Below are 12880 nucleotides of genomic sequence, written 5' to 3' on the forward strand. Positions count from 1 at the left end.
GGAGGGGCTGAGTTATGGCGCGGGGGCGGGGAGAGACTCGGTGATCACAGTGGGCCTTTCTGACACACACACGGTGGGGGGGGCGGGGGCAGCTCCCAGCTTAACCCACTCCCTCCAGCCTCTGAAGGGTTAAAAAAACAAAACCCACCCAGATTTGGGTCAGGGGCTCAGCCAATCGCCTCCATCCTTGGCTCCGGCTCGCCCAGCCAGCCAATAGCGTGGGGCTTGTGTCTGTGCGCTGGGTTTTTGCGGTGGGGGGGCATCTTCGCTTACACCTGCTCGGACGGGATCGGGGCGCTCCCCCTCCCTTCGGGAAAGGGAGCGGCTGGAAAGGGATCGGCGCTGCACCTGCTCGGGGGCAGGGGGGAGCGATCGGGCTGGAAGGGGGAGCCCCCCCCCCGTACCCAGGTACCAGCTGATTTGCACTCGGCACCGGCTGTCTCAGCAGCGCCGGCATCTCCCCAGCGACGTGGGGGAGACTCTGGGGACCCCCCACCACGCCCGGCTGGGCTCGGGGTGGGGGTGCTACAGCCGCGGGGAGGGGGGGATGAGCGGGGAGGATGCTGCAGTCTGGGCCTGGGAGACATCTTACTGCGTCGAGCGGGTGTCCGGCTCAAGGTGCCTGAGCTGGGGGGGGGAGGGTCTGCTTCCCTTGCGGCTGCGGGGGGGGGGAGGGGGGACAGAGGGAGTAGATCGGAGTGTGTGTGGCTGGGGTACAGGCCAGGCTGCTGGGGGGGTGGGGTATGGGCACGGGGGGCAGGCTGGGGGGGGGGGTGGAGATGCTGGGGGGAGTGGGGTATGGGCACGGGGGGCAGGCTGGGGGGGTGGATATGCTGGTGGGGGCTGGGGTATGGGCACGGGGGGCAGGCGGGGGGGGGTGGTGAGAACGTGGGGGGGTGGGGTATGGGCCCGGGGGGCAGGCTGGGGGGGGTGGAGATGCTGGTGGGGGCTGGGGTATGGGCACGGGGGGCAGGCTGGGGGGGTGGAGATGCTGGGGGGGAGTGGGGTATGGGCACGGGGGGCAGGCTGGGGGGGTGGAGATGCTGGGGGAGTGGGGTATGGGCACGGGGGGCAGGCTGGGGGGGTGGAGATGCTGGGGGAGTGGGGTATGGGCACGGGGGGCAGGCTGGGGGGGTGGAGATGCTGGGGGGAGTGGGGTATGGACACGGGGGGCAGGCTTGGGGGGTGGAGATGCTGGTGGGGGCTGGGGTATGGGCACGGGGGGCAGGCTGGGGGGGTGGAGATGCTGGGGGGAGTGGGGTATGGACACGGGGGGCAGGCTTGGGGGGGTGGAGATGCTGGGGGGGGGATGGGCACGGGGGGCAGGCTGGGGGGTGGAGATGCTGGGGGAGTGGGGTATGGGCACGGGGGGCAGGCTGGGGGGGGTGGAGATGCTGGGGGGGGTATGGGCACGGGGCACAGGCTTGGGGGGGGTGGAGATGCTGGGGGGGTATGGGCACGGGGGGCAGGCTGGGGGGGTGGAGATGCTGGGGGGAGTGGGGTATGGGCACGGGGGGCAGGCTGGGGGGGTGGAGATGCTGGGTGCGGGGCTGGGGTATAGGAACTGGGGGCAATAGGGGGGAGAAGGTCTCGGGGGGTGGGAGGAGCTGGAGGCAGGTTGCAGGAGGGATGAGAGAGCAGGTTTGGGGGGGAGGGGCAGGATGCAATACCTGCAGCTGCCTGAGGGAGGGAACCGTCGGGGGGAGCCAGAGTTACACCCCTAGGGCTGGGGTACAGGGTGCAGATGTGGGGGAACCTGCTGGAAGACTGGGGAGGTGGAATGAGGGGGGGTGCTGGGTATAGCCCCTCGTGCCCCCTAAAATGGAGCCCCTTATACTCCACCCCCCAGAGATGCCTCCAGGCCCCAATTGCTTTCCCACCCTGGGGGGCTGGCCCATGTGGGAAGGGGGAGACTCCCCCTCGCCTGCCAGCCACCATCCTGATTAAACTGGCCAGTTCCTGCCATGAGCCTCCCCCTACATCTCGCCTGGGCTGCGGGATGGGAGTGGGGTGGGGGGTTGCTGGGAGGCAGGACTCCTGGGTTCTATTCCGGGGCGGGGGGGTCTAGTGGTTGGAGCAGGGAAGGCTGGGAGCCAGGACTTTGTGGGCTGGGGTGTGTGTTTTCTCTTCCAGCTCTGGCCCCCCTCGGTCCCCGTGTGACCTTGGGAAGTCCTTTCCCTTCTCCGCGGCTCGTGGGGGTGAAAACCTGATTTCCAGAGTGGGTTGCCGGGGGTAATTCACTGGGGTGTGAAGATTCTGGGATGAAAGGATCCGGGGAAGCACGGTGCATTATTATGGAGTAGAGCACGGGGCTGGGAGCCAGGACTCCTGGGTTCTATCCCCAGCTTTGGGAGGGGAGTGGGGTCTAGTGGTTAGAGCAGGGATGGCAACTGAGAGGCAGGACTCCTGGGCTCCATTCCCAGCTCTGCCACCAGTTTGCATGACCTTGGGCACATCACTTTCTTTCCTCCTGTGTAAAATGGAAATAACCCCCCCCCATCTCATTTTGGTGAGGGGCTTAGACTGCACCCATTAATCCCTTTTGTCTCTCTCCCACACCCCCTGTCACTGGCCTTGCAGGATCCAGCAAGAACCTGGCGATCCCCTGCCCCCCTCGCTCGAAGCAGCACCGTCTCTGAGCCGGACCCCGGACGCCTCCACGCCGTCATGTCGACCATCAATCCAGAATAGTGAGTCCGGGCTGCCAGAACCAGGGGTTGCATCGCATGGCTGGCAGGAGGTCGGGGGGATGCTGAGCAAAAGGTGGCTGTTGTGTGCAGTGAGTTGGGTGGGTCTCAGCCCGGTTCCTGGTTCCGTCCCCTTTGCATAAACAACCGCAGCAGCTGGCATTGCTTGCCTGCCCGCCCTGTAATTCTGGGCAGTGGGGCACGGGGAGCAGGGGCTAGAGATGGGAGAGCCCTGGGATGGACTAAGACACAAATCAGCCGTATCCTGCAGCATCGTACCACCCTGTTTCCCTACCGTGCACCCAGGGCCGGCTCCAGGCACCAGCGCAGCAAGCAGGTGCTTGGGGCGGCCAAGGGGAAGGGGTGGCACGTTGGGCTCTTCGGCGGCGGGTCCCCCGATCCCTCTCGTAGGGAAGGACCTGCCGCCGAAGTGCCGCCGAAGAAGAAAGCGGCACGGTGGAGCTGCCACCGATTGCGATCGCGTCTTTTTTATTTTTTGCCGCTTGGGGCGGCAAAAACCCTGCAGCCAGCCCTGCGTGCACCTCTGCAAGATGCTTGGATTCCCCTCACTCTGAGGGCTGCCTGCCCATGCCGTCCACCTCCATCTCCCTGGGTGCTTTAACTACTTTTAAAAGGGGGTGGGGGTGCATCATGTTGGGACGGGGGAGGAATTGTCCTCAGAGGAGATATAGGGTGAATGGGGCACATTAAGCAAATCGTGGGGGGGGAAATATTGGAGAAGTGTGGAAATGTGCCCAGATGTTGGGGGGGGGGGTTAATGTGCCCAGATGTTGGGGGGGGGGGTTAATGTGCCCAGATGTGCTAAGCACAGATCTCTCAGAGAAGGGAACAAGATCCGTTGGGGGGGAGGTGTCTGTGTGCATATGGGTGGGGGGAGCCCTGTGTTCTCCTGGCAGGCATTAGAAGGGATGGGGGTGGTTGCTGGGGTCCTCGGCCCTGTGAGCGGGGTGATATCGCTCCCTGTTGGCCACCCGCAGCCACTGCAACCACTTTCCCCTATCAGAGAGCCACTATCAGGGGCTGGCAGTTCCTGCGCTGAGTCCGTTGTTGGATCCCTGCTGGCGGCTGTTTGGCTGCAGCGGAAGGGGGGTGTTACTCAGCTGCTAGAATTGCCCCCCTCCAAGGCATTTCAGGGAGTCACCCTCCCCTCTCCTCAACAGTGACTACTTGTTCAAACTCCTCCTGATCGGGGACTCCGGGGTCGGCAAATCCTGCCTCCTGCTGCGCTTCGCGGTGAGTATCGGAGATGATTATTTATTAGGTGTATTACGGTAGTGCCCGGGCACCCTGCTCATAGACCAGTCCCCCATTGTGCCAGGAGCTGTACATTTGTATTGCTATTAGGTGTATTACGGTAGAATCTAGGCACCCTGCTCATAGACCAGCCCCCCATTGTGCCAGGCGCTGTACATTTGTATTGCTATTAGGTGTGCCTAGAAGCCAGGTCACCCACCCCATGGGGCCCATGGACACTCCTGACCCTAACAGCTCTTCCCCTCTCCAGGCCCAAGGAGGGAGAGAAACCAAGGACCCTGATGAAGGAATTTCTCCCATCCAGTGGGGGAAGCAAGAATGATGGGTGGGAACAGAGTCTAGTGGGTTAGAGCTGGGGGAGGGGTGGGAGAAGGAGGCTGGAAATCGGGTCTCCTGGCTTCTCTTCATAGCTCAGTCAGCCCCTCGCTGTGCGACCTTGAACGAGTTGCTGCCTTGTTCCCTGCCTCAGTTTCCCCGTATGTGACATGATAAAAATACCATATGGCCTGAACCTGAGGGGTTGATGGCGTGTGCATCTTACTAGGGTAAAGCCACTGTCCTCTCCAGGATGGAATTGAAACTGCTCATTTGTGTGTCCTAGCCCCTGTGCTGCTAAGAGCTGATGGGGATTCTCCTTTAGCTCCAGTGGCTAGGCTTTTAGAGCAGGGGGAAGCAGGTGCTGAGCTTTTAGTTGCTGTGAAGTTCCTAGGGGCTGTGGGGTGGGCAGCACAGTGGCACCACGATGGCTGAGGGGCAGTGTTGGGGGAGCACTCAGTCTGGGGAAGGCTGGGGGGCACTGCCGGGCTCCCCCCGGCCCCATCACTCGCTGTCCCTCCTCTCTTCCCCAGGATGACAATTACACAGACAGCTACATCAGTACCATCGGGGTGGACTTCAAGATCCGGACCATCGAGCTGGAGGGGAAAACTATCAAACTTCAGATAGTGAGTTCATGACAGTCGGGGGTGTCAGGACCCCTGGGTTCCATTTCCAGCTCTAGGAAGGGAGTGGGGTCTACTGGTTAGAGCAGGGGGGGCTGGGAGTCAGGAGAGGAGTAGGTCCTGGTGGGTTAGAGCGGGGGAGGGCTGGGAGTTGGACTCCTGGGTTCTATGGGCTCCCAATCACAGGGCACTGCATGGACACTGACTGAGGGGGGGTCCACACCGGGTGCTGCACTGACCCCAGGCGAGGCCGGGAGGTTCCCTCCGTCACGCCGGGTGCTGCACGACCCCCAGACAAGGTTGGGGGGGGATTCCCCCATCATGCCAGATGCTGCACGGCCCCCAGGCAAGGTCGGGGGGTTCCCCCTGTCATGCCAAGTGCTGCACGGACCCTAGGCGAGGTTGGGGGGTTCCCCCCATTGCGCCGGGTGCTGCACGGACCCTAGGCAAGGTTGGGGGGTTCCCCCCATTGCGCCAGGTGCTGCACAGACCCTAGGCGAGGTTGGGGGGGTTCCCCCATCATGCCGGGTGCTGCATGGACCCTAGGCGAGGTCAGGGGGGTTCCCCCATCATGCTGGGTGCTGCAAGGACCCTAGGCGAGGTCAGGGGGGTTCCCCCTGTTGCTCCGGGTGCTGCACGGACCCTAGGGGAGGTTGGGGGGTTCCCCCCATTGCGCCAGGTGCTGCACGGACCCTAGGTGAGCTCGGGGGGGTTCCCCCATCATGCCGGGTGCTGCACGGACCCTAGGTGAGCTCGGGGGGGTTCCCCCATCATGCTGGGTGCTGCACGGACCCTAGGTGAGCTCGGGGGGGTTCCCCCATCATGCTGGGTGCTGCATGGACCCTAGGCGAGGTCGGGGGGGTTCCCCCATCATGCTGGGTGCTGCACGGCCCCTAGGTGAGGTCAGGGGGGTTCCCCCATCATGCCGGGTGCTGCACGGACCCTAGGCAAGGTCAGGGGGGTTCCCCCATCATGCCGGGTGCTGCAAGGACCCTAGGCGAGGTCAGGGGGGTTCCCCCTGTTGCTCCGGGTGCTGCATGGACCCTAGGCGAGGTCAGGGGGGTTCCCCCATCATGCCGGGTGCTGCACGGCCCCTAGGCGAGGTCAGGGGGGTTCCCCCATCATGCTGGGTGCTGCACGGCCCCTAGGCGAGCTCGGGGGGTTCCCCCATCATGCTGGGTGCTGCACGGCCCCTAGGCGAGGTCAGGGGGGTTCCCCCATCATGCTGGGTGCTGCACGGCCCCTAGGCGAGCTCGGGGGGTTCCCCCATCATGCTGGGTGCTGCACGGACCCTAGGCAAGGTCAGGGGGGTTCCCCCATCATGCTGGGTGCTGCACGGACCCTAGGCGAGGTCAGGGGGGTTCCCCCTGTTGCTCCGGGTGCTCCACAGACATGGAGTCCCTGCCCCAAAGTCCTGACTGCTGAAGTGGCCTGGCAGCGCGGGGTCCTGACAGGGCCGGCTCCAGCGTTTTTGCCACCCCAAGCGCTGGGGGGGGGGGGGGAAGCCGCGGTCGGCGGCACTTTGGCGGCAGCTCTACCGCCGCCGCTTCATTCTTTGGCGGCAATTTGGCGGCAGGTCCTTCCCTCCGTCCGAGAGGGACTGAGGGACCCGCTGCCAAAGAGCCGGATGTGCTGCCCCTTCCCCTTGGCCACCCCAGGCACCTGCTTGTGGCGCTGGTGCCTGGAGCCGGCCCTGGGGCCTGAGACGCAGCGAGTCGCATGGGGAGTTAGGGGCAGAGCTGGAAACTGAGTCTGGGGCTTTCACCCCAAGCCCAGCCAGCCGGGGGGCTCGGCAGCGCCCTCTGCAGAGCTCAGAGCCAGCGCGCCATCACGGTCCTGCGTATCCGGGCTGCTCCCTGTGGGTGGCGCCACCCACGCGTTTCCGTCACCCGGACGAGCTCTTTCGTGTGTTTCTCCCCCACCCCGAAGCGAGCTTCCCCGCAGCTGGGGCAGGGACATGGCTGGAGGCAGAAAGCTGCTGTTTTCCCTCCGTTTGCTCCTTATCAGAGGTGTGGGGGCCATGTAGTGGTTAGAGCAGGGGGCTGGGCACCAGGGCTCCTGGGTTCTCACCCAGGCACTGGAAGGGGAGTGAGGTCTAATGGGTAGAGCGGGGGGCTGGAAGCAAGGAGTCTATTTCTGACTCTGGGGAGGAATGCTGGCCGGAGGCTAGAACTGGGGGGTTGGGAGTCCGGACGCCTGGGTTCTGTAGTCCAATAGAGCGGAGGATTCAGAGCCAGGACTCCTGGGTTCTATCCCTGGCTCTTGGAGGGAGTATTGTGGGAGAGGCTGGGCGCCAGGACTCCTGGGTTCCCTTTCTAGTGGTGGGAAGGAGCATAGTCCATGTGTCTTTCTTTCCCTGCCCTGCAGTGGGACACGGCCGGCCAGGAGCGCTTCCGGACGATCACGTCCAGTTACTACAGAGGTGCGCACGGTATCATCATTGTGTATGATGTAACGGACCAGGTGAGTCTGACCATGGAGCCCTTCCTAAGGGAGGGCGTTATGCCAGGTACGGACTTGCCCTTGGTTATAAGTGACTGTGGCTTATCAGTGTTCTTCACCCTGGGGTGGGACGTGGCAGCTGTTTGTGCCAGGATCATGTCACGCCGCACTGAGATGCAGCCACCTCTGGGGTGGGACATGGCAGCTGTTTATACTGGAATCATGTCACCTGGCACTGAGATGCAGCCACCTCTGGGGTGGGGCATAGTGGCTCTGGATCATGTCACCTAGTGGAGAGATAAAGCTACCTCTGCATTGGGATGTGACAGCTGTTTCAACAGCTGTATAGAAACTACGCAGCATTTTAAGGCCGGAAGGGAAGGCGAATCCAGTATCCCAGTGAAAGTGCAGAGGAAAATTTAATGGTATCTGCATGGGGATTTTATTTTAAATGAACAGCCCTTTTTTGGCTTGTGTGTAGTAGATACAAACCTGGCTGCCTTCTGCCCTGGGCTGATCTCAGATGCAGGATTTCTTCAGTGAAGCGGTGCGCTGCCTGTTGTTTAAAACAGCTGCCACACTGATTCCTCCCTAGAGGCAGCTGCATGCGTTTGGTGGGAGACCTGAGCGTTGCGTGCGAATGATCTTCGCATTCTCTCAGAGCGGCTCCGTGCCAGCCAAGGACTCTGTGTCAATAACACCACCAACTTTGTTAAAATCGAGGAGGAGAAATCCAGTCTTGCTGGAAATGTAAATGAATCTGCTGGGCTGAAAATCCCAACACCTGCGTGGCCGGGGGTGTCTTGGGTCTCTTTAGTAGGGGATTGGTCCTGCTTTGAGCAGGGGGTTGGACTAGATACCTCCTGAGGTCCCTTCCAACCCTGAGATTCTGTTCTAAGAGGGTAGCCGCTCCGAGACTGGCTAAGTCCATTGCTTGGGGGTGGGGCAGTGGAGCCTTTCCCTCCAGGCTGTGGGTTCAAGTCCCGCTCAGGGGAGTAACGCCTGAGAGTCGCTCCCAATTAATGGTTGCTTTGGGGGACGTGAGTGTGAGCAGATCTTCCCAGAAGGAATCAGGGAAGCGCTGGGCCTCTGGAGACGTCGCTCTCAGAGCCTCTCCCGTCTCCGCTCCCCTCCCCTCCAGGACTCGTTCAGCAACATGCACCTGTGGCTGGAGGAGATCGGCCGCTACGCCAGCGAAAACGTCAACAAGCTGATTGTGGGCAACAAGAACGACCTGACGTGCAAGAAGGTGGTGGATTACACCACGGCCAAGGTCAGTACCGGGGGGGACGGGGCAGAATAGTGCCCGTGTCGCACACTTAAACCCCAGCCCACATGCACCGGGGCAGGGCTCCCGGGAATAACCAAGCTGGCAGGGCGAGGCGGGGATCTGCCCGGCACTAACCGTGGCCTTTCGTGTTTTCCCTCCCCTGGGGCAGGAATACGCGGACGCGCTGGAGGTGCCGTTCCTGGAGACCAGCGCCAAGACCGCCACCAACGTGGAGCAGGCCTTCGTCACCATGGCGGCCGAGATCAAGAACCGGGTGGGCAGCGGCCTCCCCCACAGCGACAGCCACCAGCCCAACCCCCACATCCAGAGCGCCCCCCTGCGGCAGGGCCGGGCCGGCGCAGGGGAGGGCAGCGACGGAGGTCCGGGCTGCTGCTAGGGAGGGGGTTTTCCCCACCCACTTACCCCTTGGTGGGGAGCTTCTCGGTGTCTGGGACTATGGCTGGGGGTCAGGACGGCTGGGCAGGGGGACCCTTTGCAGCACCCTATTTATTTGCAATAGATTTTTACAGGCTGCGATCCAGCTCCCCCCATCCCTCTCCAACCGCATGGGCGCACCGTCCCCCTTGGCTAGCCAAGAGACACTCAGGGCCGGCTACTGATCTGGGCTCCTGGCGGGCTGAGGTACTCCAAGCTCCATCCTCTCCTCCCCTTGTCATTCCCGATCCCCGCTGCATGGCCATACAGCCAGCCCTGCTCTGCACCCTTCAGGCTTCTGGAAGGGCGCCAGCTGAATGCCGGAGGACGCGCGGTGCCTCCCTGCGTGGGGGTGGAAGGCGCCGTAGCCACAGACCGAGCAGCGAGGAACTGTGCGTGACACCCAGGACAAAAGCAGAACGCGCCATAGCCTGCGTCCCCTCTTAACACAGCCTCGCGGGCGTCTGGCGCCAAGTTAGCGTCTTCTTCGTGTCCAAATGCTTGAATTTCTTCCCCCTTGGCTCAAGACTGAAGAGCGGCTTGAACATGCAAAGCTTGGGCAGAAAGGCGACTCGGGCCGGGTCTCGAAGGCCCTGCAGCCGGAGGCAATTTCTGACAGCAGGGGCCTTGTTAATCCAGAGTGAGATCCCGTGGCTGGGCGGGGTCAGCTGGAAAACGGGGTGCAGGTTTTTAACACCATGGGCGGTGAGCCAGCGGAGGAGCTCTCTCAGCGCCGGGCTGGAGTCTTCATCACTCTGGCGTCTGAGAGCCGAGCGAGCTCCCCCACCAGCTAGGGGCTGAATGCTGGAATTCTGGTGTGTGAGGCGCCAGCCTGGCTTACGGGGAGGTTTTTGACAAGAAAGATTTGAAGGAGGGTCAAATTTCAATCCTGCCTCCCTGGCAGAATCTCCCCCCCCCCCCCCGGGATTGAAACCCCCCCTTGCTCACAACTGATGTTTTTAAAAGCTGCCTCCAGCCCACGGCGGGGAGAGTTTGACAAATTCCTCCCCGCTGAGCGGGGCCGCGGAGGGATGAGGACCTTGCTGCGTTAATTGGCTCCAGCATGTTCCCAGCGGGACGCTCCCTGTCCTGAGGGGTGGGGGATTTAAAGGGATGTGTGTTTGATGGGGGCAGGAGGTTATGGGGTGGTGGTAGAAATGGCAGCTGAGTTAATGGACTTGCTGGAAAATTGGCCCTTGGTATTTATCCTATTGCCTTTGAAATACAGTTAACTCTCTAAACTGCAGCTTGTCTGCCAGGGCTTGACTGGCATGACCCACCGCTGGCGGCAGGTCGTGGGGCCCACAAATGGCACGTGCCGGTCCGGGACAGCAGTTTATCTTTGCTATGTAACACCGCTGAGATTTTTTAGGGCTTGCGGGTGTCCTAGGAATTAAAGGCTCCACCTACAATTGATTCCTGGAGCTTTGCATCAGCCCAGCCTAGAGCACTTTGCTAAGCAGAGCCACAGCCTTCATTCCATTTTACAGATGGGGAAACTGAGGCACGGCGCAGGGGCATGACTTACTCCTGGACCACCAGCAGGCCCAGGGGCTGTGCTAGGGATGAGATTCGGGTGGCCAGTGCTCTAACCCTTCAGCCGTGCTCCCTCCTGCCTGCGTCATATTCCCCAGCCAGGAGGCCTCAGCTACCTCATTGGGGCTCTCGCTTTTCTTAAGGCCTGCGGCTTTGGAGCAGAAGGAAAGGTTGAACTAAACAAGCCAGTCAAGCGAGTCCTTCACAGCTGAGGAACGGACGCAGGACAGGAACAGGAAGCCAAAAAATCTCACAAAGCGACAGTCATGAGGGACCAGGTGACCTAAAATAGTTTGGATCTCAGCGTACTGTCTCTAGGGACCACAGCGAGACAGGGCAGGCTGTACTGTACCATTTCGTTTAATCTTTGGCCTAAGCAGCCGGTTGTGTAAGGGCCACGGCCCACTGCATTAAAGGTCTTTAGGCACGTGCCGCTGTCACGGACTCTCAGATCGTGGCCCCGTGCGGTCCGTGGGGGGTGCCCCTTCCAGTGCGACAGCCCTTCTCGGGGGTCCACTCTGTCGGGGTCAGGCCCCTCCACCTCCCGGAGCCTTCGCACACCTGGTTCTCACTGTGCGCCCCCTCAGGGAGTCCACGCGCTCTGGACCCCCCGGGCCTCCACTCCCGAAGGGGTTGATGCCCCCTGATCTCTAGCCCGGAGCGACTCTCCGCCAGCGTAAAACAGGAGGGATTGATGAGAGTTGAACACAGCACAGGAAACTCTCAGGGCCTCAGGCCTGGCCTCCCTCAGCCCAGCACATCCCAGTCTCCCTGCAGCCAGGTGGGCTCTGCCTGCTCCCTCTCTCCAGCCCCGAGCCCCCCTTCTTCCCAGCTGGGCAGCTGAGACCCCCGGCCCCAAGCACCGCCTCTGTCCATTGTCTTCTCTCCAGGTAAACAGGCTTGTAAACAGGATGGCCTGGGTCTCCTCTCCTCTCCTCTCTTCCATCCTCTGGCCCCTCTGGCTGGAACCGGCTGCTCAGGTCACCAGGGCCATTGTCCTCCCACTGGCCAGAACCGGCTGAGACTCCTGAGCTGGGTCTCCAGGTCACCAGTCGCTGGGGTCTCCATCCTCCAGGCCATCGGCCGGGGTCTCAAGTTCCCTCTCCGGTCCTCTGTACCAACAAATTCCCTCTCCTCTCACCTCGTTAAACCGGGGACACTGAGTCCCACCCCCTCTGCATGCAACCCCCTGGAAAACATGGAAAAACCAAGAAACCCCCCCCACTTCGTCACACCCACTCATTGGTGTCATCCCGACATACAGCCTTCCCCCCACACACACACACTATTAATTTCAGTGGGAAGGAGGCACCTAACTCCCTTCTAGGAGCCAGGCCAAACCCTCTGAGCATGGGCAGCGGTGCCCCGATATTCAATGCGAAGGTTCCCGCTTTGGCTTGCAACCATTCCCAACAGCTAAATGGGCCGGCCAGCCCGCGAGGGCCCCAGAACGGCGTGCACACAGCTGGATTGGGGTGAGATTTCGCTGTGCCTGGTGGCAGACGATGGTACAGAGTGTGGTTGGGGCACAGCAGGTGAACAGGGAGAGCTGGCTGGAGCTACCGTGTCCTGTCTTGATGGCTGCACATCAGCAGGGCTGTGGACACATGGGGAAGGGCATGGAGAGGTACGAGGATGACCCCAGGTATGTAACATCTGAGCTCAATCTAGCTAATGGATGCGTGTCATTAACCGCTGGACACGCTTCCCTGCTCCGGGGGGGCGTCTCTCTCATGCAGAAGCTTCCCCTCTCCAAGCACTCTGCTCTAGCTCGAACCAGGACGCGCCAGGCCAGCGGCTCTGGCCTCAGTCGGACTCGCTGGGGCTGAATCTAGTTGCCGGAGCAGGCCATGGACAGGGTGGGGGGGTTGCCACCTCAGCCACTGCCCAGGAGCCAACGGGGGAAGGGCAGGTGTTTCAGCCTGTGACAGCCTCACGCGTGCCAGCCTGGGGGGGAAGGGGGAGGGCACAACACCATGTGCTCTGTCCATCAAGTCACTCTCCGCACCTGGGCTGCTGCTTACCTGCCTTCCCTTTACACAGCCCAGGTGGGGACGGGCCCTAGATGCAGGGCGCGTTCATCCCACCCCCCCTACCTCCCCAGGAGTGCATGGAGGAGCAGTGTTGGGGTGGGGGCAGGGATTGTGAGCAGCAATGGTAGCTGCTCCCTTCAGCCAGGGTCTGTTTCCCCACATGGGCACAGGCTGGGTGCAGGGGCTGGGTGAAGGTGGTACTGCAGGGATTAGGGATGCAGGGCTTACACGTGTGGGGTGTGCGTGCAGGGATTGGGGCAA

At 62.0% G+C, this 12880-nt stretch overlaps 1 protein-coding gene across 1 annotated transcript; it reads left to right on the forward strand.

Moving 5' to 3' along the window:
- The first annotated feature begins 104 nt into the window (after nucleotides 1-104).
- LOC123350649 (ras-related protein ORAB-1-like) lies at nucleotides 105-11204 on the forward strand. Its single transcript, XM_044989306.1, has 7 exons — nucleotides 105-408; nucleotides 2581-2690; nucleotides 3869-3941; nucleotides 4811-4906; nucleotides 7271-7366; nucleotides 8487-8618; nucleotides 8785-11204. Exons 2-7 carry the CDS (start codon nucleotides 2668-2670, stop codon nucleotides 9010-9012), a joined length of 648 nt encoding a protein of 215 aa, XP_044845241.1. The 5' UTR covers nucleotides 105-408; nucleotides 2581-2667; the 3' UTR covers nucleotides 9013-11204.
- Nucleotides 11205-12880: the final 1676 nt, after the last annotated feature.

The sequence above is a fragment of the Mauremys mutica genome, chromosome 15, assembly GCF_020497125.1.
Source record: "Mauremys mutica isolate MM-2020 ecotype Southern chromosome 15, ASM2049712v1, whole genome shotgun sequence".
Taxonomy (NCBI): domain Eukaryota; kingdom Metazoa; phylum Chordata; order Testudines; family Geoemydidae; genus Mauremys; species Mauremys mutica.